Source organism: Gadus morhua, chromosome 4 (assembly GCF_902167405.1).
Source record: "Gadus morhua chromosome 4, gadMor3.0, whole genome shotgun sequence".
Classification (NCBI taxonomy): domain Eukaryota; kingdom Metazoa; phylum Chordata; class Actinopteri; order Gadiformes; family Gadidae; genus Gadus; species Gadus morhua.
Genome location: NC_044051.1, coordinates 21,632,119 through 21,656,905, shown reverse-complemented (window position 1 = coordinate 21,656,905; position 24,787 = coordinate 21,632,119). Strand labels below are relative to the sequence as shown.

Below are 24,787 nucleotides of genomic sequence, written 5' to 3'. Positions count from 1 at the left end.
CTCGCTGTTGTCCCCAGAGTTAAACAAGCGGCCGTCGGTAACCACAGACCCAGGGTGCTCAGCCACACAAAGATGAATCACCAACACACATCATCGATGGGGTGATGATAAAGTGTTAGCAGCAACGGTGTGTGTGTGTGTGTGTGTGTGTGTGTGTGTGTGTGTGTGTGTGTGTGTGTGTGTGTGTGTGTGTGTGTGTGTGTTACAGGAAAAGGACGAAGAGCTGCAACATATTGGCATCTAGTTTATTGATGGCAACAGAGTAGTAAGTGAGAGTCATTTTTCTTATGTAGTGATTACTCCCCAAGCAATACAAGAAATGACTCTACAAATGGAACATTTCCCCACATCAAATGCAAGTATCAATGCTCTATTAAAAGGAAATGTTAAATCCTAAAAACGATAGAACTACCTGTGATCTCTGACATATAGGCACCTAGGTGGGCGTTAGAGTAAACAGGGATGCTAAAGACATAAGTCTGGAGCCCTGCTGCTGAAGAGACACAGCAGAGGTCCACAGCAGGTCTTCATTTCTTGCTTCCGGACAGCCCCTGCAGACGGTGGTGCTCTCTCAGCCTGAACAACAGAAACAAGAAGAGCGTGTCAGTGTTTAACCATTTAGGAGCTTAACACATGCTTGCATTGACAGCGACTTGCACTGAATACATGCCATTTACGACAGGGGTAGAGGGTTATGAGTCTTGCAGGAAGATAATGGGAATTTAGCCTGAAACCCAGACTTTTTAGGACTATTAACTCCTGATATCCGACAACTCTGACACTTCCTGATCCGCTGCCATTGCACTATTAATTTCAAGACATGTTCCACTCCCCACGATATGTTGTGGTAGGTTATGTTGATTTTAAGTCTTACACATTTTAGCCTTACATTTATTTGATTTTTTTGATTTGATTTAAAATGGTGACTGGATGCGTTTGTGTCAGATATGACCCCACGCTCGAGAACAAAACAATCAGTCTGGGTAAGACTGAACACTGGTACATAGTATGAAAGAAATACTTTGATGAAAGGATCTTAGTGTTATTCTTTTCCATTTTGAAAACCCTTCGTACTTTACATTTTGCTTTAATCAATGTCATCTAATGAAACAATGCTTGGGCCGAGTTCTTACCGGACAGCGTTGATCTTGATGAACCCTGAGGCGTCACATGGGTCGTAGTCTCCCTGTACGTCCATGCTGCAAGGAAGGACAGAGGACACCCGTTCAAGACAATAATACACACTTGGCAAGAGACGGATGTGCAGTGGATTTACTGATAAAACGGTGCAGAGTAAACAGGGATAAAGAGTGAGGGAGTATGGATCAACTGCTTGGAAAATTGAATCGTTGAAAAGGTGACCTTTAGAAGAAAATATTTGTATCAATAAATTTGTGAATGCCGTGGTTAGCGGGCATTTCCGCATAAATAATAAGGAATCAATACAGACGAAGATATGCACCACACACACACACACACACACACACACACACACACACACACACACACACACACACACACACACACACACACACACACACACACACACACACACACACACACACACACACACACACCTTCAAAACAACGCTATTGTATCGACACCAGATTAAGAACAACCCCCCCCATAAAAAACGAAGGAAAAAAAGGAGGTACATTTTGTTACCCGACATTTTATTTCTTTAAAGAATTCTGCCTCAAACTGTTGCCTGTGCATGTTTGCCCAGCGTGTCCTTGGCTTTATGTGTGTGTGCGCCGCTGTGATTTCCTCTACTCTAAATGAGTGTGAGTGTCTCACAAAAGACTGTTTGTGCTCTATAATTACAGCAGTTTCTACCTGCAGTGCTCCCTCGCTCACAGCCACCTAGGCTCTCTCGACCAGTGCGAGGCACACACGCAGTCTTAGAAGGAGAGAAATAGCTCTTAGCAACAGAGAAAATTGCCAACAAACCATAGAATAAACACTTGTGAAAAGAATGATTGACGACTAAATCATCAACTCTCAACACAAGACGCGCTACCTAACACCTTACTGCCATTATACACACAGGGACACGCAAGGGCCACAATACACTGTGTGTGTGTGTGTGTGTGTGTGTGTGTGTGTGTGTGTGTGTGTGTGTGTGTGTGTGTGTGTGTGTGTGTGTGTGTGTGTGTGTGTGTGTGTGTGTGTGTGTGTGTGTGTGTGTGTGTGTATATATGTGTGTGTGTGTGTGTGCGCGCGCGCGCGTGTGTGTTTAAACATTGCTATGCGCCGACATAGCCGATGCTTCCATTCAGAGAGTTCTGGAAATGGCTTGAATGCTTAATGGAAATATCTTCAAATTTAAAAGCAGGGGGCTGTGCGAGCGGGGGGAGTGGTCCCGGGAGGGGGGCCGTGGTCAGCCACGTAGAGCCCCCCGCGGGGCCATCTGTCCAGGGCCCCGAGGAGCTGGCAGCGGCACGGTAACACAACACCTGTGTGCTGCTGTTAGCGGCCGACAAGGCGACGTGAGAGATGGAGAACAAGTGTTTATCAGTGAAAGTGATACGGGAGAATGCTTGGGAAAGAGACAGGAGGAAAAGAGACCTAGAGAAAGGGAGGCAGAGAAATATAGATGGAGAGACAGATAAGAAATGTATTCTGGTATATTGTTGGACCGGTTCTCTCCCTTGCCATATTCCTGCTTACTATTCAGGCCTTCAGTGGTTGCTTTTATCCAAAGCTAATCTATTTAGCTACATGTCAACAAGGCACGCAGGCAAGTAGGGGTAGGGGTTATGCCGACAGGTAGACTTAACTTGGACACAGGGGTTTGAACTCACTTTTTGGCTGGGAGTCAAAGCATCCATGACCTCTTACCTGGCGCTCCCCCTCTCTCTGCCTGACCTGCCGACTAGCACGACACTGTGGCAGTTTCCTCTTCAAAAAATTATCTTGTTGTCTCTCCCCCCCCTCACCCTCCCTTTCTCGTCCTCTTCTCTCCCCCCCCCCCCCCCCCGTGACTCGGGGGTCTGTGTGGGAGCATCATGGGGGAGACGTGGGCATATGGAGGAGCTCTAATCGGTCAGTGCTGAGCCTGCCTGGAGGGCCTGGGGGTCAGAGCCCTGAATCAGCCTACTGTTATCCGGCGATGAGGCCACGGTTGGGGAGGGGGTGGCGGAGGGGTCCGACCCCCTCAGGAAAAAGAGCTCTGATGTCTTTGTCTAGTGGGGTCTCCACTGGGCGGCCTGCGGAGGACCGGCTGCTGCGGCCGTCCCCCTGGTCAACATGTGGGCAGGACCCTAATGCCGTCCGCCTGGTCAACATGTGGGCAGGACCCTGCTGCTGTGTACCGCATCAATCAGAAACTCCAGGCGGACCACTAGAGGACCTTCAAAACGCTGCGCCGACTACCTCGTACATTAACGGTATAGCACCGATCGGACCGTCAGAATGGCGCTTACTGATAACTGATGTCGGCTCAAAGCACCGTTATTCACAGGCACCGCCCATGTCATGACTATATTTTTACTTACATTTAGGGGACTTTGCTGAGGCTTTTATCCAAAGTGACTTACGACCATTCATTCACACATTCACACACCGACGGCGGAGTCAACCACGCAGGGCGACAGCCAGCTCGTCAGGACCAGTCAGGGTGAGGCATCCTGCTGCGGGAGACCTCGACACGCGATCCTTCAGTTGTCCAGGAGGTCAACACCTGACCCTTGCTCATGCCCCGCTTTGCCCGTTGCCATGGTGCCCTCTTCCTCAGCCTCACCTGACCAGCTCCTCGTTGTACAGGGACTTGGGGGACTCCCGCCCAAGCATATACACCTGGCCCTTGAAGACAGACAGCTGGACCTTGCCCTCCACGTTCTCCTGGGACCTGGCGATGCAGTCGCGCACAAACGCACACTCTGGACTGAACCAGAAACCTGGGTGGGACAGAGTTTGTAGAGGTGTTAGCTGAAACAAACAATCTACTACATGTACCGTTCCTCTGTTCTTCAGGACTTAAAGGTATGCCACAACAAATAAAAACAAACACACAGACCATGATGACAAGGAAAGGAAAATCAATGACTTCAAAGACCCCTGTCCCACTGAAACATGAAAATAAACGGCCATTAGCCTAGGGGAAGACTAAGCTCTTTGATTGGTCACGACGGATCAATTGGACATATGCCCCCCGACCTCTCAGCCCTATGGGCTGGGCTTTCAGGTCCAGGTGAGACTTGCATTGGCTCTTTAGAGACAGATGGTGTGTGTGTGTGTGTGTGTGTGTGTGTGTGTGTGTGTGTGTGTGTGTGTGTGTGTGTGTGTGTGTGTGTGTGTGTGTGTGTGTGTGTGTGTGTGTGTGTGTGTGTGTGTGTGTGTGTGTGTGTGTGTGTGTCAGAGGGTCAGTCCCTCCCCTCACAGCGGGGAGCCCCCTCTCTGTGCTAATGGGTGACCTCCACCTCTCCGTCTGGCCAGGTTCACAAACACTCTATTATATATAAACACTCTATCTCGCAAACTAATCTATTTTCTCAAGTTCACCGTAAAATGGAAAATCTGAAGTCAGACCTTTGTGTTACAGAGAGTCACATCTGCAGCAGAGGGACTGATTTCATTGATTGATATGTTGGGACTTTATCAATGGAGGAAGGAAACCCTTTTTATTTAGAGTGCATCACCGGACGTCCAAACATGTTCCGGATGTGGGTTGAATTCTGAGTTCTTTGTATATTAACTCCACTCTCAAGCTAATGTCTGGTCCTTACTCTGAGCCACCGAGGTGTCTGTGTGTAGAGGAGGTACTTGGCCGGCTTCAAGCCAGCCTCAGTCTCCTATGATGCCTCCTAACCCTCTGGAGGGTCGCAGTAATCAGCCTCTAATGGGGCTGATCCTATTATGGGGATGAAACGCAGGAGGAGGACAGGAGGGCGGGGTGGGACACCTGAGCCAGGTAATACCCACACTCACGCTCACACACCTCACGCACAAACACACACAGACCTCTCTCAGTCGCACAGAGTACGCAGCAGGGAGTACTTCCTGCATGTGGTCCGCTCTCATCTGAGTCAGAGGTATCTTTAAATTTGTGATCTTCAGTTATTCCTCTTCACAATACAACTTGTGTCTTATAAATTATATCATCAAAAATGAACTATTGATTTTTTTTATGTCCTTACATTAGTTGCAATAAGTTTCAAATCTAAAATCGTCTTGGGAACCCTTGAACCTGTGTTTGTGGATCAAGTGAAGTAGTATTTAGACATTGAGTCTCTTTCTCCTTTGAACGTGTGATTCACACACACTGGTGACTGGCATGTGTCTACTGAGGTCTCTTCAGGTGTGTATTTCTGTAAAGAACCGCGAGCAAACAGGGGCGCTGCGCCATTTTTGGATAAAAAGCACTAGAACGTTTACAACAGATTTCATGAGTACTTCTTCTATTCAGTGGTTATGATCAGCGATCCATTCTGATCAGGAGCCGTGCGGGAGCGTCTCACCGTTGTAGATGAGCTCAGAGAAGGTGATCCCCAGGCCTTGCTTGATGCGGCGCACCTCCTTATCCATGGTGAAGGTCTCAATGTCCAGGTGGGCCTGGTACAGGATGGTTCCTCCCGGGGTCTCGTAGATCCCTGGGGGAGAGGAGCATGGTATAGGGGAACAGGACATTGGAACCGGTTTATAATGTAGTCAGTACATTAGAACCCTGCTCTGTACAGAGAACATTAGAACCCTGTTCTGCACAGTAGGCCCCCTAGCATACGCTTTAGGTAGCTTCTTTAGGGACCAGTTCACATGCATAGACATTTCTTTATTGTCTCTAATGTCTACATATGATGTATGTGAATAAAAATAATTCATTCATTCATTCATACAGAGAACATTAGAACATGGTTCTGATGCACTGAGTACATTAGAACCCTGTTCTGTACAGAGATCATGAGAACCGTGGTTTGCACAGAGAACATTCGAACCCTGTTCTGTAAAGAGAACATTAGAACCTTGTTCTGTACAGAGAACATTAGAACACGGTTCTGATGTACTGAGTAGATCAGAACCCTGTTCTGTACATCAGAACCGTGTTGTGAAGCAGCATTTGAGACTGGGGACAGAGGGGGTGAGAGGACGACGTGGAGCAGGGCGACAAGCGTCAGACCTCTGGTAAATAAATAAAACAATCAACTTCATGAGGGTATCGGTGGTTCCAAAGCCTCCATCACACGGCACCAGACAGAGACAGCTCTATTAGGCCCCCCACCCCGAGCCAGGGTTTGACTGACAGCTGCATCCTGTCTGACGTGGATGAATCCCGGGTTAATGACGGGGTACGGGGTCCTGCCAACCAGCAGCCCAGACCAGGGCTCTTAGTACCCTACAATTTACCCTCACTGGATGGGAAGGAGGAGGCTTTGAAGGAGAAAAAAAAAAAGACAGTCAGCGACAGAAAGGACAGATAACAGGAACAAAATCAAGCTGTCACTCAGCTGGAGTAGGAACAAAGGGGATCAGAATGCCCAGAGACAGATTAAGTCATCAACCCCTCAGCTCGGAACCTGCTCTCACCATCAGCCACTGCATTCTGGATTGACGTTATGTTTACCATTGAACATTAATCCAAGCTAATCTTCATCCTCTTTTACTCAATAACTAGCTAACTTAAAAAGGCCACCTCCTGATCAAGAGCGCTCATCTATCAAGCGGCAGAGCAGAGCTCAGCCAAGCTGGTCATCACATACAGAGCCTGCAAGGTAAACCTGAGCTAGCTAGGAATGCTGGCGGGTGTTAGGGGTTTGGAGGGTCACTGAGGAGAAAAAACAGAAACAACAACAGCTCCATCAGATAACTCTGTTAGAACGCCCTGCAACTGAATGAGGATTAAGTCAGACAGAAATGGCTCAACAAGAGACAAGTCAACAATAAAGAAGCAAAAACAGAATGCTGGTGAGCCTAAAAAGCAGCGCTTAGTTAAGCTGAGACAACGGCCCCCCTGGTGGGTTTGGAGGCATTAATCTTTTATGCAGTCGCCGTGTCTCTGGTGGGACGGACGGGGCTGCAGGCCATGGAGAGAGTTAGCAGCAGGAATAAATCCTAGCCAGGGGGACTCCCATTGGCCCATGAGCACGTGGGTTAATGCATGTCCACTAGGTCGCCACTGCATTAAGACCAGGTAAACAAAAGGAGAAGAACATCAGAAGAGAGATCAGGATAAACAGGAATACTTAGAGGGAGAGAGAGCCAAAACGTTCACATAGCAGGTAGTAGGTTCTGTCGCGTCGGCGTGGAAGAACACTTTATGCTGTGAATTGGGGGAGGTGAGTCAGTTGCAAAGTGATTTCCCAGGAAGTAACTTCTGGAAAGCTTTTTTCCCCAGGGGCATGCTTTGACGGCTTCTGCTATTTGCTGTATTTTGGGCCGTTTGACATCAGAGTGGAGATGAGGTCCTCTTTTCGTTGTGAGAAAGCGAGTGAGAGAGAGCAATTTCATGTTTTCTTCCGATTCAAGCAAGCAAGCACTACGGCTCCATCAATGTCTCCGGGCGTGTGTTGGGGCTCTGACAGGCTGGATGCTGACGGCTTTGTAGTCTTTCTGACAAAACCATTTCCAACTGCCAGCCTGTACCTGACCCGACACAAATACACCGACCCCAGCATGACATACCCAGCGTCCTTTCTGGCAACGCCATTGTCACGGCAAAAAAAGAGACACAAACAAAGACACACACATAAACCGAACGGGAGTTATTCGACCACTTGGACACCTCGTTCTCCTCCTCCTCCTCCGATTGCTTCAGTGGAGAGCGAGAGAGAAAGCGCTTCGATCTTTTGTCCAATCGAGGGAAGAGAAAATTGGTCTACCCATTTTCCAATTTCTACCTGCCAAGTGGCGCCACAAGCCCCAGTCTGTTGGCCAGTCAATCTGTCAATCAAGGCGCTGTGCGGTGGTGTAGCAGAAGGGGGAGGGGGGGGCACATGCGACCACCCGGCCTCGTAAGCGTAGTGGTGTGACACACGCAGAGAGGTGACAAAGAGGCAATGGGAGTCACCCGCGGCTAGCACTGACAATAAGAAGAAAAACAACAAGATAGACGCCTGTGTTGAGAGGTGGCTGACACGTGTGTGTATGTGCGCGCGCACATGTGAAACAACTGTGTGTGCATTTGTGTGTATCCAGCGAAGCATATGCACAATTAATCACTCAGTGTGAGTTTGTGTGTGTGTTTTCTCAACGAGTGTACATGCATAAGTAAACGCAAGTAACCTCGGTGCTTCGCTTTCCAGGTGAGACTTAAGAGAAAAAGTGATTTCTTGTGAGTGCACGGCAGCCAGAGCAACATCATGTTGTGTTCAACAGCTTCTCAGCCCACTTTGCATGCGGGCGGGAGGGACGCGCTACACTTTAACTGACAGCACCCCTGAAAGCACTGGGCTTGATTTTTTTCAAAAGAAAATTGTTGAATGAATGGATTAAGATATAACCGCTCGGAGGTTTGCACCGCACGTCAATCGGGGCGTTTGTAAACTCTGCCTCGGCGCGGTGTGTCGGCGAAGGCCTGGTTGGATTGAAAGGTAAATGGTGTGCAAGAAACATGACAACTAATGAAAAAGGAGAAATGTGTACCTCTGGACTTCATGCCGATGAAACGGTTCTCCACAATGTCGATCCGACCCACGCCGTGCTTGCCGCTGTTCAGGTAAAAGAGAGAAATCATGCAAATTAAATTGACAATAGATCCATAGATCACTTTTAGTGAGTCCACCTTTACACAGGTTGGAATACCCCCAGCTGTGAAGTGGGCATGTACTTTCAGAGGAAGAAGTAGGAGAAATGCATCAGGGCTGACGGTGGCTCCGCTTGCATTGCCGGCTATGGGAGGCAGTCTCAGGAACAGAAAAATAAGCAGTTTCACATGGAGCAAAAAAACGCAGAAACAAATTCTCTTAGGGGCCACCCCACTAGGGCCGTTTGCCTGTTCCGTGCTGCAGGAAGATTCAGCACGATTCCCCCCCTCCCCACTACCCCCGCCGGCCCGTGGTCACACTGCTCCCAAAGGCCGTGGCCTGGGCACGATTGCTCCTTCATACATACGTCATAATACGATAAATACGTCATCACCAAGCGTGGTGTCCAGCTGCGACTGAAAGCTGTCGTCGGCCCAAATTTCAAGTAAACACTCGACTTCACTATCGCACCAACGTAAACCCACTCGGGAACCGCTTACCGCCATTGTTTAAAATGATTGTGGTCACAATTGCCAAAAGTTCTAGACTTTAGTATGCAAATGAGCTCGGGCACGGGGCACGGCCCTAGTGTGAGTGGCCCCTTAGCGGCAACTTCTCTAATGGCGCGTTCCCACCGAGCAGTGCAGTACGGTCAGGTTTGGTGCGCTTCGCTTTTTCACAACAACAAAATGTGTACTTGCCAGGAATTTCTGAACAACGGCGAAAGCTTCGTTTATTGAGGAAAATGTTGCGGAAAAGTTTGCCATCCTTCTTGGACGTCCTCCATTGTTGCTCTTTGTTTTAATGTGTTGCGTTCTTCTTTTTATTTTTTTGCAGGCTATACTGGGTTCGGCTGCTATGATGTCACGATGCTTACATAGCTGCTGTGGCTATCGCCATCCGGCTTAAACCCCGCCCTACCATAAGGGTACCTACCACTTGGTGGTGGAAACGCAAGCCGTAACTGAGCCGTACCTAACTGTACTTCACCTACCGCACCTAAACGTTCTGGACTTCAATGCAATTCTCTGTGGAAACGAGCTTGCTTGGTGTTCTTCATCATGCAGGGAAGGTTTCTGAGAGCGCGAGAACGACGGGCCTTACCCGATCTCGTTGAGATAGGAGAAGATCTCCAGGGGGCTGTCCTTAGCCTTGCCGTCAACTACGTTGGTTACCTTGATGGGTACTCCTAGGAGTAAGAGAACCACGGTAAACAAACAAAATCACATACTCATAAAGACCACCACAGAACCCTTTGAATGGGACATTAAACAGTTTGATTTGCTCATAATTAGTAAGTAAAAAAATGTAATCGCATGAATTAATAGGTCAACTAGATGCAACTTATCTATACACTAATACAATTATTGAACTTTGTGTGGTGTTTAGTTATACATAGCGTAAAAAGCGATGTATTTCACAATTACATGCGATAAGGGCCAAGGAATAAGGACCACATGAAAACATGCGGGGGAGAAAAACTCCACACACACACACACACACACACACACACACACACACACACACACACACACACACACACACACACACACACACACACACACACACACACACACACACACACACACACACCTTCCCCTCAATGAATCTCCCTAAATCACTGGATAGAGGCATCAGCACCAGTCAGCTATCTGTTCCTTAGCATAATGCTGTGTAAAGAAACTAAGATTAATCTGCTGCCTGCAGTCTCTCTGTGATGCGACCTGTTGTAACAGAGCCCGGCCGTTACAACAGAGCCAGGCTGTTACAAGAAAGCCAGGCCGTTACAGCAGAGCCCGGCTGCTACACAACAGCCCGGCCATTACAACAGAGCCCAGCCGTTACACCACAGCCTGGCTGTTACAACTGAACATGGCTGTTACAACAGAGCCAGGCCTTACAACAGGGCCAGGTCGTTACAACAGAGCCAGGCCGTTATAAAGGGCCCGGCCGTTACAATTAGGGCATTTAGCATACGCTTTTATCCAAAGCGACTTACATCGGTTACTACACACATTGACACACTGATGGAAGAGTCAACCATGGAAGGCGATAGCCAGCTCGTCAGGAGCAGTTAGAGTTAAGTGTCTTGCTCAGGGACACATCAACACTCAAATAGGAGGAGCTGGGGATTGAAATAGCAACCTTTCGGTTACAAGACAACTGCTCTACCTCCTGAGCTAAGCCGACCCCTCGTTACAACAGAGCCAGGCCGCTACAACAGAGCCAGGCCGTTACAACAGAGCCAGGCCGTTACAACAGGGCCAGGCCGTTACAACAGGGCCAGGCCGTTACAACAGGGCCAGGCCGTTACAACAGGGCCAGGCCGTTACAACAGGGCCAGGCCGTTACAACAGGGCCAGGCCTTACAACAGAGCCAGGCCGCTACAACAGAGCCAGGCCGTTACAACAGAGCCAGGCCGTTACAACAGGGCCAGGCCGTTACAACAGGGCCAGGCCGTTACAACAGAGCCAGGCCGTTACAACAGGGCCAGGCCGTTACAACAGGGCCAGGCCGTTACAACAGGGCCAGGCCTTACAACAGAGCCAGGCCTTACAACAGAGCTAGGCCGTTACAACACACAGAGCCAGCCTGTTATAACATTATCCGGTGAGAATCGCGCTAATATTATTCAAAGGCCTAGCTTGTGGGAAGGCTGTGAAATCACAGACAGGCCCTTTCCTAATTAAATTACACACCCAGCTTTGTGGGGCCTGAAGCCACTCATGCAGGGAGGGTCGGCACTTTCCCGCCACTGTTAGATTATGGGACAAATACAGATAGAGAGAGAGGGAGTGAGACCATATCCCTATATCTCTATACTCTCAACACACACACACACACACCTTTTACTAAACCACCACTTGGTCACTTCGTCAACACTTCCACTCCTAAGCCACTTACACCGAAGTGCTTATCAATCACCGGCACGTTGGCACTCGCTAATTGGTGGAGGGGGATGATAGAAGCGACTGACCCTGACTCAGGTTCGACCCCCTGTCCGACAGTAAACCAGCCGAACCGTTTCTCTGTTCAACTGCTTCACTCACATTGATAATAAGCTAGCTTTCAAGCTCACGCAATTTGCACACCAGCATTGTGGTCGGTCCTTTCTCATATCCCGGGACTTTCTGGGAACAGATCTACTCTCAAAGCGAGAGAGGGCAGTCAGTTTAGCGGTAAGTTTTCAAAAACATCCCCCCTCCCAAAGAGTTAATAATTCAATTAAAAGTTCAAATAAATTAAGTTTGTGGGTGTGATCGCGTAGAGGCTGGTATTTTGTCCTTGTACTTGTCTCTCTTTCCATCACTTGGGTTCTGTCATCCACAGAGAACTCTTTCCCCTGTGATCCCTTTCTTCTTCTTCTCCTCGCAGCCAAACAGTGCAGACAATGGCCGCCCAGACACAGTTGTAGGAAAAATTACTGCTTTACATTTTTCCTCTCTGTCTCTTTTTCCACTACACTTCTGAGAGAGAGAGAGAGAGAGAGAGAGAGAGAGAGAGAGAGAGAGAGAGAGAGAGAGAGAGAGAGAGAGAGAGAGAGAGAGAGAGAGAGAGAGAGAGAGAGAGAGAGAGAGAGAGAGAGCGCTGTCGTTTAATATTCTTTTTTAATCAGTGAGAAAACTCTGGTGAGAAAGGGCCTGTGGATGGGAGGAGAATGAAGTGAAACATTCTTGTGGTGATCTTGCTCATGGGAGGAGGCGGAGTAGGCCCGGTGCCCTTTGTGTGGACAACTAAAACAGCTTTTGTCATACGGGTGCTCAATAAAAGGCACACAGACTATGTGTGAAAACGCTGCGGCTTGGACCAGCAATAGACGCGGCCGACACAAGACAAGGTTTAACTACCGCCATGGCGCGGTTACAAAGGGACACCTCGTCGCCAGTCCAACTGTTTATCCTCCTGGCTGCTTGGTTGGAGCCCAGTTTAACATATTAAAGAACCCAGAATAAAACAGTGGTTTATTGAGAGCCTCGTTTATTAAGCGCCGGGCTCCTCCTGAGCTCCTGGGTCACCATTAGAGCTGGTCAAGCTGCCAGTCAGCCAGCGGATCAGAGGGGCTAGTGTCCATCATGATGCTCCCCTCTGGCCCCGAGCTCCGGGAGGCTCGGATGAAGGGACATCTCAGGTCATGATGCCCCCCTCTGGCCCCGGGCTCCGGGAGGCCGGGATGAAGGGACATCTGGGCCCTTCGCCCCAGGCCGGGATGTTTCTTGCCAGTTTCTCTGTGCAAACATGTGACACTTTCCACTATTTGGCCTGGCCCCTGTGGTCATATATCTAATGGGCTCTGTGTATTAGTTGGACTTAATGCTTCCGGCCTTTTTGTGGCCCCCAGGCTAAAGGCAGAGTGATGTCTGTGAGAGTCTGAAGTTCAGTCTGGGTGGTCAGCGAGGGTGATAAAATACAACTAGAGCGGCATGGCCTGAGGCCCTCACCATTCATGTTAACCAGGAACCAGCAAAGAGTGCCCGCAGGATGAAGAGTTACGGCCCAGCTCTCCCTGGCCCACACATCTCACTGATGATGTGAAGGTCATAAAAACCAGAGTAAATGTACAGATGTTGCAGATAAGAGGAGGATGCAAAGTGGAGGGAAGGGAATGCATCAACATGGGAACCCATCACCGACCTTTGAGGAACTCTATCTCCAGAACATCCGGGGTGTTGGGGGAGTCTTCAGGGTTCTTGGTCATGAGGTACAGGTCCACCGGAGCGTGGGTCTGAAGAGAGAGAGAAAGCAATTGAACACACCGAGATATCACACAAACACAAACGAGTGTGGTTTACAGGGGATTCACCGGAGGATGCGTGGTGACATATGAAAAAGGAAGGGAACTAGGAGGGACCGTTTGCCGTCAACAATAACGACCAAAACAAAAATCTACGTTTCCTATCATTCCCCTCCATTTGGTTTCATTGTCACTGTGTGGCCCTTCACCACGGGCTGAGGCAGGACGTCAAAGAGAGACTGCAGAACAGAATGTTGACAAAACCACAAGTGCTGAACACATCTGACCTGAGCACAATGAACCGGAGAAGCTGGAAATGTGCGACATCACCAACCACGCTGCTTCTCGCACCGTTTGATTTGGGATGATTTGAGGGATGTTTCTCTGCCATTTCGGTTTCCTATTTAAATAAAAATGTTTTTTTCCTCTAATGGACATCGTACCTCAAAACGGGGTATACCATTACTTGTCCATGACACACGTGAGACATTTGTAATCTTTCCAGTTGGAGGGAGCTGGGGAGAGCCGATCCAGTAGGTCACGGTTCAGACTGCAGTGTGGCGAAGGCGGCTGCATCTGCCCTTGTAGCACGCGGCCCAACACAACAATTACACGGCATTAGGACCAGACGATGGCCAATGTCTCCTGAGCTGAGGCAAATTGCAGGGGTGTGTGAGTGTGTGTGGGGGGGTGTGTGTGGGGGGGAACTATTGGGACTATGCAAAATAACCACCGGGTGCATTTAAATGGAAAGCTTTACCAGACGCCCCAAATCATCATACAATAACTAATCGTCGAGCGGCCGCGAGCCAGTCGCAGTGAGGAGGAAACCAGCAGCCAATCACTCGCCTTCCTTTAACTAAACACCACATTTGCCGACCAGGCGAGCATCACACGCACTCACTCAGATTTTTTTTATTTTCTGCTGCTTTATTTTCTGCCTCAGTGCCCCGAGAGATGCCAAATGAGAGAGAACAGGACAGCAGGGAAATGATGCCCATGAAAAGCCTTCTGATGCATATAGTCTCAGAAGAAAATAAACATCAGATAACCTGAATGCAGGACAAGGCGTCCTGGTGGGCTTCGGGCCTGCAGTCGTCTTTGATTATTTTGCTAAGTGACAGTCACCATGGTGATTCTTTTTTTTTTTTTCAGAGACCTGTTTGTTATTCCGATCTGGAAGAACAAAAAGTTAAAAGAACTAAAAAGCATTAATAGAATTATCATTATGACAGTATTATCTTTGGAGCACTACGAGCCACAAAGGATTATAAAGTCAGTTCACAGTTAGCAGGGATGGAATAAGGCTACTTTAATACATTTAGCGCATTATGATTCAACAGCAAATGCTGCTTTCTTTAGCATTTCGAAGTGTGTGTGTGTGTGTGTGTGTGTGTGTGTGTGTGTGTGTGTGTGTGTGTGTGTGTGTACTGTTTCCAGGATATCAATGCATTTCAATGCTAACCCCCCGCAGGTGGACCTGTCCCGACTCCCTGGGCCTGAAAGGGGGAGAGGGAGGTGGTGAAAGGGAGGGGTGGGTGGACACATTGGGGAGAAATGGGGCGTGAAGTGCACCATCACGTAGCACAGAGTAGCTTACTCCTGCTGCCGTCATTATTGTGCTCAAAGTGCCCCATAGAATGTGGAGGAGGGCTGAGGCACTGAGAAACTTCTGGAACCATGGCTTTCAATCAAGCCCTCTAGCAACACAACAAAAAAGCACATATAAAACATGAAAACACATGGAGAGGAGAGAGAAAGAGATTAACTAAACGGTGGGCCAATCCTCTGCCTATGAAGATGTGACATCAAACTTCAAACCTTATTCAATGACACGGAAACAGGTCCAATGAATAACCTAATAACATCCATAGTGTATGTGAGCATACACAGCCCACTGGTCACCATGATGTAGGCGGAGGAAGTGAGAGAGACCTAGCTCTGACCGGCCTTAACACACGGTGCTCGGCTACAGGAGACCGGCCGCAGCGACTTCTAGCCGCATTGGCAGGTAGGTGGACCCAGGGGAGGCCAGGCCTGACACGGGCGAACGCAGACCCTGCAGGGTTCAAAGGCCAGATATGCGTGTGCACATACATATCACCAGCGCACCCCCTCCCCCCTACAGGTGACACACTACCTCTCACCCTCCCTCCCTCCCATGGGCGGTCGTCCAGGCGACTCCCCCCGGCCCCCAGCCGAACAGCAAGGCTTCACTTCCTGTTGCTAAACGGGGCTGTCGTTACGCTCCTTAACCGCGGGGCCAACACACGCAGCCTCTACCTGCATCAGCCCCCCAACAGGAGGATGAGCCGTTCAGCAAGGGAGTCCAGGGGACAGGAGGGGGGTCATTAAGACAGAGGAGACGTCTTAATGACCGCACAAGTGTCAGGATGGGCCCTGGGGAGGGGGTCCCTGAGGAGGATGAAGATATTGGAGAGGGAGAGAGGCAGAGAGACAGGGGGAAGAGCGAGGCAGAGGGACGGAGAGAGAGACATAGAGAGACAGGGGGAGAGGGAGGCCGAGGGACAGAGAGAGAGGGACAATCAACAGAATTAGTTTGTTAGCCTAGTTTTAACACCTGAGCTTTACGCTGGTCTGGGTGCAGATATCATACGAGCCGTTGCACCGGCCGGTGCTCCGTGGCGGCTGGAGGCCGTCAGGAAGGATGAGGCAGCATTTAGCCTGTAACCCGAAACACCAGGACGGCACTCTTATCCAGTGGCCAACATGTGAGCGGCCATTTAGATATTCCTTTATCCGCCTGCGTTCAGCAGAGAGGGCCCATTGTGCCTCAGGTGGGGGTGGGGGCACAGCAAGGCCTCAAGGCTGTAACCAGAGGAGGACGCTGGCCAGGGGCAGGATGACCTCTTTCAGGGCCTCGCAGGGAGATAAGATCCGTACATGTTGTGTATTTGGATTAGAGCCGGTGGGGTCTAATTACATCACTCAAGGTGCCTCGCGTTGTTAGTTTGCTTGTTTAATGTAGATCTTTGTCTTACATGCTGTGATGGGTTATTTATTTATAAAGACTAACATGCTCAAATTAAATACATTTTGTTTTTTTAAACCTTAACACGTTAGACCACAGCAACGGCGCTATTGTGTTCTATGGAACCAATTACACACACACACACACACACACACACACACACACACAAACACACACACAAAAGGGAGGCGATAGGGGCAGATGAGGTTAGAGCTACAGAGTGAGAGTGAGAGTGAGAGTGAGAGTGAGAGAGGGCTGTGAGTTACAGTGGCTCTTCCCGCCGTGCCCACAGTACCCCCAAGACCATAGCCCCCCCCCCCCCCCTTTGTACTTTACTGTTACTGCTGACATTCTGGTGTCACCATCAACCGGCTCCCCTCCCACGTCGCAGCCCGCGGCGCAGCAAGGACCCCAGACAATAGAGGTTCCCGAGGAGCCTCCCCCTCCCCCCACCCCCACTCGCCCCCTCGCTCCCATGAAATTGGGAATTAAGCGAAGCGTCGCTGATGACAAGTCAGTGTCTGTGTGTCGCCGGCTCTTCCCAGGGCCCGCAGAAGACCCCAGTTAGGCGCACATACACACACACACACACCAAAACACATAAATGTGCACGAAGGGACTTACAGACTCACAAACGCAGGGACACAGGGGGAGTGGGGGTTGAGACGTGGAGGTTGTCGGAGGGTGATCAGAGTGTACCGCCTTGGCCCCTGACCCGCACTCAGATCACACTTAGCTTGACTGTATCGCACACACAGACAGAGACAGAGACAGAGAGAGAGAGAGAGAGAGAGAGAGGAACTGAGTTGGAGGACAGTGAAGAGGTTGGAACTTGGAAGGTGAAGGGACGTGTACAAGGAGCAGCATCAGGTTGTTCTCTTGATGTAGAAAGTACCACAGCGCAGGCCAAGGAGAACGATACCCAAATACAAACAGAATCAGACTGTGAAGTCGAGCTAAATGAGCACGCTCAGTTTGACATCGGGCTTGGTGCAAATACTGCATTAGCAATTGCACCGGTAGGTTCACCATGGCTGCTGGAGGACATGAGGAAGGAGATATATATATATATATATATATATATATGAAAGAATTAAAGGGAGAGAGCAAGACAGTCAGACAGAGAGAGAGGCACAGGGAAAGGGAAAGAGAGACAGACAGGGTCAGAGAGAGACAGAGACAGACAGAGAGAGAGAGAGAGAGAGACAGAAAGACAGAGAGAAACCCATCACTATTATGGTAGAGGCCGGTAGGAGGAGCTGCCAACACGTGAACTGAGCCACGCAGACCACCAAGTGAGTACGATATACGAGTTATATCGTACCTATTATCCATCAGTAATGAAGTTAACCTGGTCAGGTTGAATCACAATTGTCAGTATTGTAATTAAATTAAACCGTAATTAATTGGAGGTCAGGAACTTGTGTTTAATAAGCATAAGTCAATTCATTGTTAAAGTAATCGCTAAATACAATGTATTCTTTAAAGTTGCAAAATGGATTTAATTTTTGATATTATTGATTTAATTAACAAACAAAGGATAGAAGTTAAAGTTGACTCATTCGGTAATTGGTCAATCTACTGAACTAGTCGCTCGGCCCCCTGAATCGCTGCTTTCTGGAGGAGCACTCAACCAAGCTACTTCACACAAACACAGAGTTCCTCGGCTCCTCATCCGCACCTCCCCAGGAGGCAGGGAGGGGATTGGATGAACGGTTGTCAAGAAAATCCAAAGGACAGACATACAGATTTTCCTCCTATTATAGTTTGATGATTATTCAGCAGAACAGCCTCTTACCTTGGGATTCTCCAGGATGCCAGACTCGTAGCTGTTTTAAAACAAAGTTTGGAGGCCGACAATGTGAATATCTTACCATACAAATAGAATTTGGGTAATAATCTGGGGCCGTATTCACAAAGCATTTTCTCTTACCGCTAGGAGTGCTCCTAACTCGCGCTAAAACATTTTACGTAGGAGTTTTTTCTTCAACGTCTTTCACAAAGCCGCTGAGACCTACTCTTACTAAGAGTGAACTAAGAGTGACGCGCCGTTGCTATGGATTACGTCGATTCTCGTGCACAAGTTTAGAAGCGGTCAGTGCGGTGATGGTTGTTCAGACGATCCCACTAAATCACAGAAAAACAAGGAAATAGCCTAGGCTAGAAATGAATTCCTATTAACTAGTTATAGTGCAGTGAGCAGAATACACGCATGATGAAACTTTTGTGCAGACCACGATAATGACGTTGTAGCCTGCACGTTCAAGAGAGAGAGAAAGCAAACAATAGAACGTAAGTACGTAAAATTGAAAAAGCAAATAAATGTTATGAACTACACAAGTGTTGACTGCTTTGTGCCAAGGTGGGTACCTAAAATGTGTATTCAAAGTGATCCCTAAATGCCAGTCCACTCGGTTCCACACGGCCAAATTCATTGTCATGTTGATCGCCATCATCATCATCATCATCATCATCGTCTGGCTGTGGAATGTTCCTCCGCTTGCAGAAGTTGTGTAGAATGGCACATACAGTGATGACTGTGCTTGCCCTCTCTGGGGTGAGAAGTATTTCGCCGTGGAGGACATTAAACCGACGTTTCATCTGCCCAATTCCTCTCTCCACAACATTTCGTTTATGTTTGTGTGCTCTAGCATATATGGAGGAAAACAGTAAACAATAATAAATATGGATTAAATAAATAAAAGGCGTCAAAGAGCCAATACGATTTGTTTTACGCATAGGACGAAGCGTAATCTGCGTAGTCACTTACATGTTATACTTTAACTGTGCTCCCGGTTGTGGATTGAGGTAGGGTGTCAAGAGCCACGTCTTGCAGGGATAGCCACTGTCACCCAGGAAGTGACACCCAACTAGGACATCTCAAAAAGCTACCTCAGACCGCTCCCCATTAAAATGCGCGAATCATGGGTAGCTCCAGGCCACTTTGCAACAACATCCAATAGGCTATGTTAAAATTTGCATCAAAAACAACCTGCGTGTTGATGGAATGCACTTTCTTCCTATTGACAAACACGTCCTCGTCTTTTGATGGCGCAATTATTTGTATGTGCGTCCCGTCAATAGCACCGACCACACCGGGCATACCTGCAATTGACATGGAGTTGGCTTTGATCCTGTGTAATTGTTGAATGTCCAAAGGAAATATTATGGCACGGCTGACTGATGGTTGCGATATTTTTAAATCGTCGGCATTGCAAAGTTGCATTTCCCCTGTTGCTCAATAACGTAGTGTGGCCAAACATTGTATTTCGGGACTAATCGGATTATTCCTGTTAGTCTGGGATGTTACTACATCGTGCACTAACTCCACAACAAGTTTAATGCCCTAACATTTCGTCTCGCAGCCATTTTACGATTCTTTGTGAATAGGTCTTACTGAGTTAGGAGTCCTCTTGAGGACTTTTAAGCTCTCCTAGACTTAGGTGCTACTTTTAGGCCTAAAATACTTTGTGAATTGCTCTTAGTGAAAAAAGTCAGGAGTCCTAAATTTAAGAGTGACACGCCCATTATTTTTAGGAGTTACTCCTAAATTCGCCAGTTAAGACCTACTTTTAGCCCCAAGATCCTTTGTGAATACGGCCCCTGATCTGGAAAAAGAGCTGGTTGTATCTAATCCTCTCTCACCTTATGTGCATGAGGTTGGCGTCCATGCTCCACGGAGCTTTAGGGGTCACCGGCACTGGGATGTCATGCTCCTAGCAGACAACAAAAACGAGAACAAGAAGATGAGATCCATCTAGATTAATTGTGAGTGAGACTCAAAACAGATAAAAACAAACCGTCTGTATTTGTAAACCACACTAAACAGCAGCTGTACTTCTTTGTCCTGGTGTTTTATGTTACCAAAATGTCATGTTTCATTTCAATTTCAAGTGAAAAATAATTTGGTTCACTATGTCTAAGAAGCTGTGCGATTTGTTTGTCACATGATCAGAATGAGTTAAGGTCCGTTCAGGGCAAGGCTGAAGTAGCAGATTCTACCTAAGAGTCAGTAGTGCCCTCTGCTGGATGAAACTAGATGAACCCATGCTGGGAGTGGACAGACACACTCCATACCAACCAAATATAGTTACATTGGCATATTCCATCAAGTCCTTTCTTCCACGGAACCGGTTAAAGAATTCTGGGATCCTCCAAGGGGAAATTATCTAAGTACAGGAAATAATATTGGTGTTTTAGCAAGATGAGTGTACGACAACAACATGTGATAACATTTTGATCAAGTATCAGCATAACCACCATGAAATAGAGATCCATACCTTCACTTCAGGGTAAAGGGCGTAGCATGTGAGCTCAAAGCGGACCTGGTCATTACCCTGAAAAATATGTAAATAAGGTTGATTAATTTAACAATCGCAATGATGATCAATTATCATTTCATTTTCAATCAATCATTTACATGGCTATGTGCTTTGACCCGTTAGAAAGCATTTCTAAGCATATTTTATAACAGATGGCATTATGGCTATTTGCAGATCTAATCTCAGACCGTAGTAAACACAGGTCCTGTGCAAACTTGATTAGTTGGTATTGGTCTCCCCCTAGAGGCGAAACAATATTACCGCGTTATGAGATGCAGCTGTGTCGTACATCCGCCCTGGCATGTTTGAAGCAGGTCAACGTCTCATTTGAGTATTCTGCCGATGGTTAATTCTCCAATATTTGAGGTCGACCCAAAAAGCACCTGTTGCAATCCTCTCCATTAAAAGGCACAGGAATTTCGGTAAACTCTTGCTTTTCAGGTCCAACAAGGTTCTGGGAAGGTGTTCCCTGCTTCAAGTGAATTCAAGTGAATTGCCTTTAAGCAGTCAATCCAAAATCTGTTTTCTTAGTTTGAAAATGTCTTCTATGATCTTAGACATAGTAAGCTATTGGTCACTGTTAGTTGAATAGCATAGCACAAAGGAGATGTTTGACAACCCTTCCTGCTTGAGAGCTATTCTGCTAGGGTGGTCTTCTGTTAGAGGGCTCTTCTGTTAGAGGGCTCTTCTGTTAGAGGGCTCTTCTGCTAGTGTGCTCTTCTGCTAGTGTGCTCTTCTGCTAGTGTGCTCTTCTGCTAGTGTGCTCTTCTGCTAGGGGGGCTCTTCTGTTAGGGGGCTCTTCTGTTAAGGGGCTCTTCTGTTAGAGGGCCCTTCTGTTAGAGGGCCCTTCTGTTAGAGGGCTCTTCGTAGTTTATATCGTGTCAGTACCTGTAGGGAGATTGTTATTGTGCATAAATTGGCCAACACAGGACTTAGACTTAGTTAACTTATTATTTGTATTTTTGTTAGTCACAGTTCTGTTCAGGTTTAGGCAAGACAACTACTTGGTTAAGTTCAATAGCACTTCCTGCCAGAAATAGCTTTCTGGCAGGAAGCCTGAGGGCCAATTATCCTATGTCACACAAGGCTGAAACACAGGTTTATCTCTGCCATCCTCCGCCCACCAGATTGTGACCGTTCTCACATCTTCTAAATTATAGAGAAATGTAGGGAGGGGGGAGCGGAAAGCCGTAGGGCAGGTTCTCAGAACCTTAATAACGTGGCGCATTTCATATACAACATCACCAAGCCATGAACAATAAGAGGTCTATATTGTTCATGGATGCATCGGGTGAGGTGGGAGTTTCAAGCTTCCACTTGAATTGCTATCCAACAGATTTGTGCTTGTCTGCCAGGATGAAGCGCTCACCTTTCCCGTGGCACCGTGGGATACGTACTGCGCGCCCTCCCGCTGGGCGATCTGCACCTGGCGGCGGGCGATGCAGGGCCGGGCCACCGAGGTGCCCAGCAGGTACCGGTCCTCGTAGATGGCGTTGGCCTGGACCGACGGCCAGATGAACTCCTCCACGAACTCCCCCCGCAGGTCCTCGATGAAGACCTAGGGCAGAGAGAGGGGGCTGCTCTGAGGATGGATTGTGTCCATTTACTAATTTCTTAGCTGAGTCCAAAGAGACTTTTTGGTTTCTTTGGCTTTCAAGAGGGCAGGGGTGAGGCTTCTCGCTCAGGCGTCTCCCCCCTTTATAAACAACGCCATAAGCACCAGCTCCAGGTCTGACCCACTACATAACATAACACTGAATATCAAACACAACTTGGCTGTTTGATCAACTGTTTTCTTGCACTGTTTATATGCACTGTTTAAGCACTCACTTATATTGTAATATTGTATTTTAAATGTTGGTTTGTATAGTATTCTTCTTGTATATTATTTCTGCATATATATTTTTAGCGTTTTGTACTTTTTCACATTTGGAGTATGCTTGTTTTGAACTCCTATTCGATTTGCAACATGGTATTTGCTGATGCTGGAAGTGCAATTTCCTGAAGTTCCTACCTACCTATCCATCTACAAACAACGTCATAAACAATGTCCAAAATGGGGCGTTATAAACAACACTATCCTGAACCAGCATTGGTCACGAAGAGAGCATCATTGCCTGATTGAAATATCTTCAAGGAACATGAACATTATAGTGTTTAAGGAACATTATAATGGGAATTGTTATGTTTTTGTTATGAATTGTTATGTTTCGGGGAAAAAAAGTATTTCAAGTGTAAATTTTTAGGGGTGTGTTCAATAGCCACCCCATTTGATAACTTTTTTGATATAAGGACAATTGCATTCTGGGGGGTGGGGGGACTGTGTAACAAACTCTTTTAAACTGTGTTCAGGGCTCACTCATCTAGGGATGAGAGTGGTGTGTGCAACAAGGAAATAGGTTATTATTATACATCTATTGTGGGCTTTTTTACATCTCAACAAGACAGAATATCTCATACAGATACAATACAAGATACAAACAATGTTTGTATTCATTGTTGACATATACACACACACGACCATGAGAACTGTTCATAATTACACTTGTGTATTCTTCACCCACCTTCTTGGCACCCAGCTTCTCTGCCTTCAAGCGGGCCTCGTCAAAGTCTTCATCTTGTCCAATATTGGCCTGAAAGGACATGCGAAAAAAATAAACATTAACAAACTCTGGAGTATTGAGCTTTCATGGCAGTAGGCTTTAAGACAATCAATTGATGTCAATCGATTAAGCAAAGAACTGTCATGTATATGAAATGACATAGTATTTTGAACCCAAGTTACCCCCGAGAAGAGTCATTATGCTCTCAAACTGAGTACAGCATGATTGTAACATACATACACAGGCGGCAGGATGTCTCAGTGGCTCTGCTTGTTGGTTCAGACATGTGGCTAATAATTTCCTACTCCACTCCTGACTCCAACAATGTCAAATCTGACGGGCAAAGAAATCCCCCCGCAAACACACGCTCACACACAGCTGTGTGAATAAAGAGTTGGAAACAATATCTGTCCAAAATCTGCAATGCTTTGCTGTTCTGAAAGCTCAAGGGCAAAGCCTAAATCCAGCTAGCTTTGCACTGGCATTATGGAGATAAATCCTTTGGTTGTGTGCGAGTGTCTTTTTGTGTCAAAAGAAAAAGTGACAATGGAAAATACGCAAACACGAACACCTGTTGTACACACCGGCTGTAGGCCTACATTCACGCAGACAACTGTTGCACAGCCAGACTCTTCCCAACCTTACCAAGTAGGCAATAACGTCGTAGCCCTGCTCCTTGAGCCACACCAGAATACAGGAGGTGTCCAATCCACCGCTGTACGCCAGAACCACGGTCCCCTTCGACATGATGCTGCGTGTTATCTCTATCTGTCACAACCAAGGGATGCGCCGAGAAAAGTGTCACCTTGGATGCATTTTGGAGGAAAAATTATGATTATTGAACTATGTACTCAAATCTGTAATTTTACGATAATGCAACAATATCAAATAACATGCTTAAACAAGTCCAATGCGTGAGGATTCGATCGGGATGTGAGGGAGTCATCGTGGTGACGAAATGGCGTTTGCATCAGCCAGCCTGGTTCATAGGACTGGGCAACAGCATGATATAGGGAACAACAGCATGATATAGGGAACAACAGCATGAACTAGGGAGCGACAGCATGATATAGGGAGCGACAGCATGATATAGGGAGCGACAGAACTATACAGAGAGCAAGAGCACAATATAGGGGGAACAATATAGGGGGAACCACGCATGTAGAAAGAGGTTTCTTCTAAGTTAATGACGGCCGCAACAGATCGCTCGAATGAATCAGTGCGTATTCCTGTTATATAATCCTGCATATTCTCTTAATCAGAAATACGTTGAAAGACAAAATACGAAACAAAGTGGTACTTAATCAATTCTACTTACAGATAGAAAAATGATGCGGCGCAAACGGATTATTCTCTAGGGCTTGATGGTGGAGGACAGAACTCTTCGCATCAATAAAGTGAAGACTGGAGAAAGCGACCAGTTGTGGCCTGCGACAGCGTGGTCGAGCGGAGCTCAAC

General features: G+C 47.5%; 1 protein-coding gene across 2 annotated transcripts; it reads right to left on the bottom strand.

Annotated features, from left to right (window-relative positions):
* Positions 1–224: 224 nt before the first annotated feature.
* On the bottom strand, positions 225–24,787 carry ass1 (argininosuccinate synthase 1). Of its 2 annotated transcripts, none has more exons than XM_030354861.1 (15): positions 24,648–24,787; positions 23,975–24,134; positions 23,291–23,359; positions 22,096–22,284; positions 20,685–20,741; positions 20,499–20,573; positions 20,050–20,120; positions 18,203–18,233; positions 13,313–13,403; positions 9,784–9,868; positions 8,579–8,643; positions 5,461–5,592; positions 3,744–3,900; positions 1,134–1,199; positions 225–576 (listed from the first exon to the last, which is right to left on the bottom strand). In XM_030354861.1, exons 2-15 carry the CDS (start codon positions 24,074–24,076, stop codon positions 528–530), a joined length of 1,239 nt encoding a protein of 412 aa, XP_030210721.1. In that variant the 5' UTR covers positions 24,077–24,134; positions 24,648–24,787; the 3' UTR covers positions 225–527. The 2 variants fall into 2 exon arrangements, with proteins under 2 accessions (XP_030210721.1, XP_030210722.1); XM_030354862.1 differs by having other exon boundaries at positions 23,975–24,097; positions 24,648–24,780.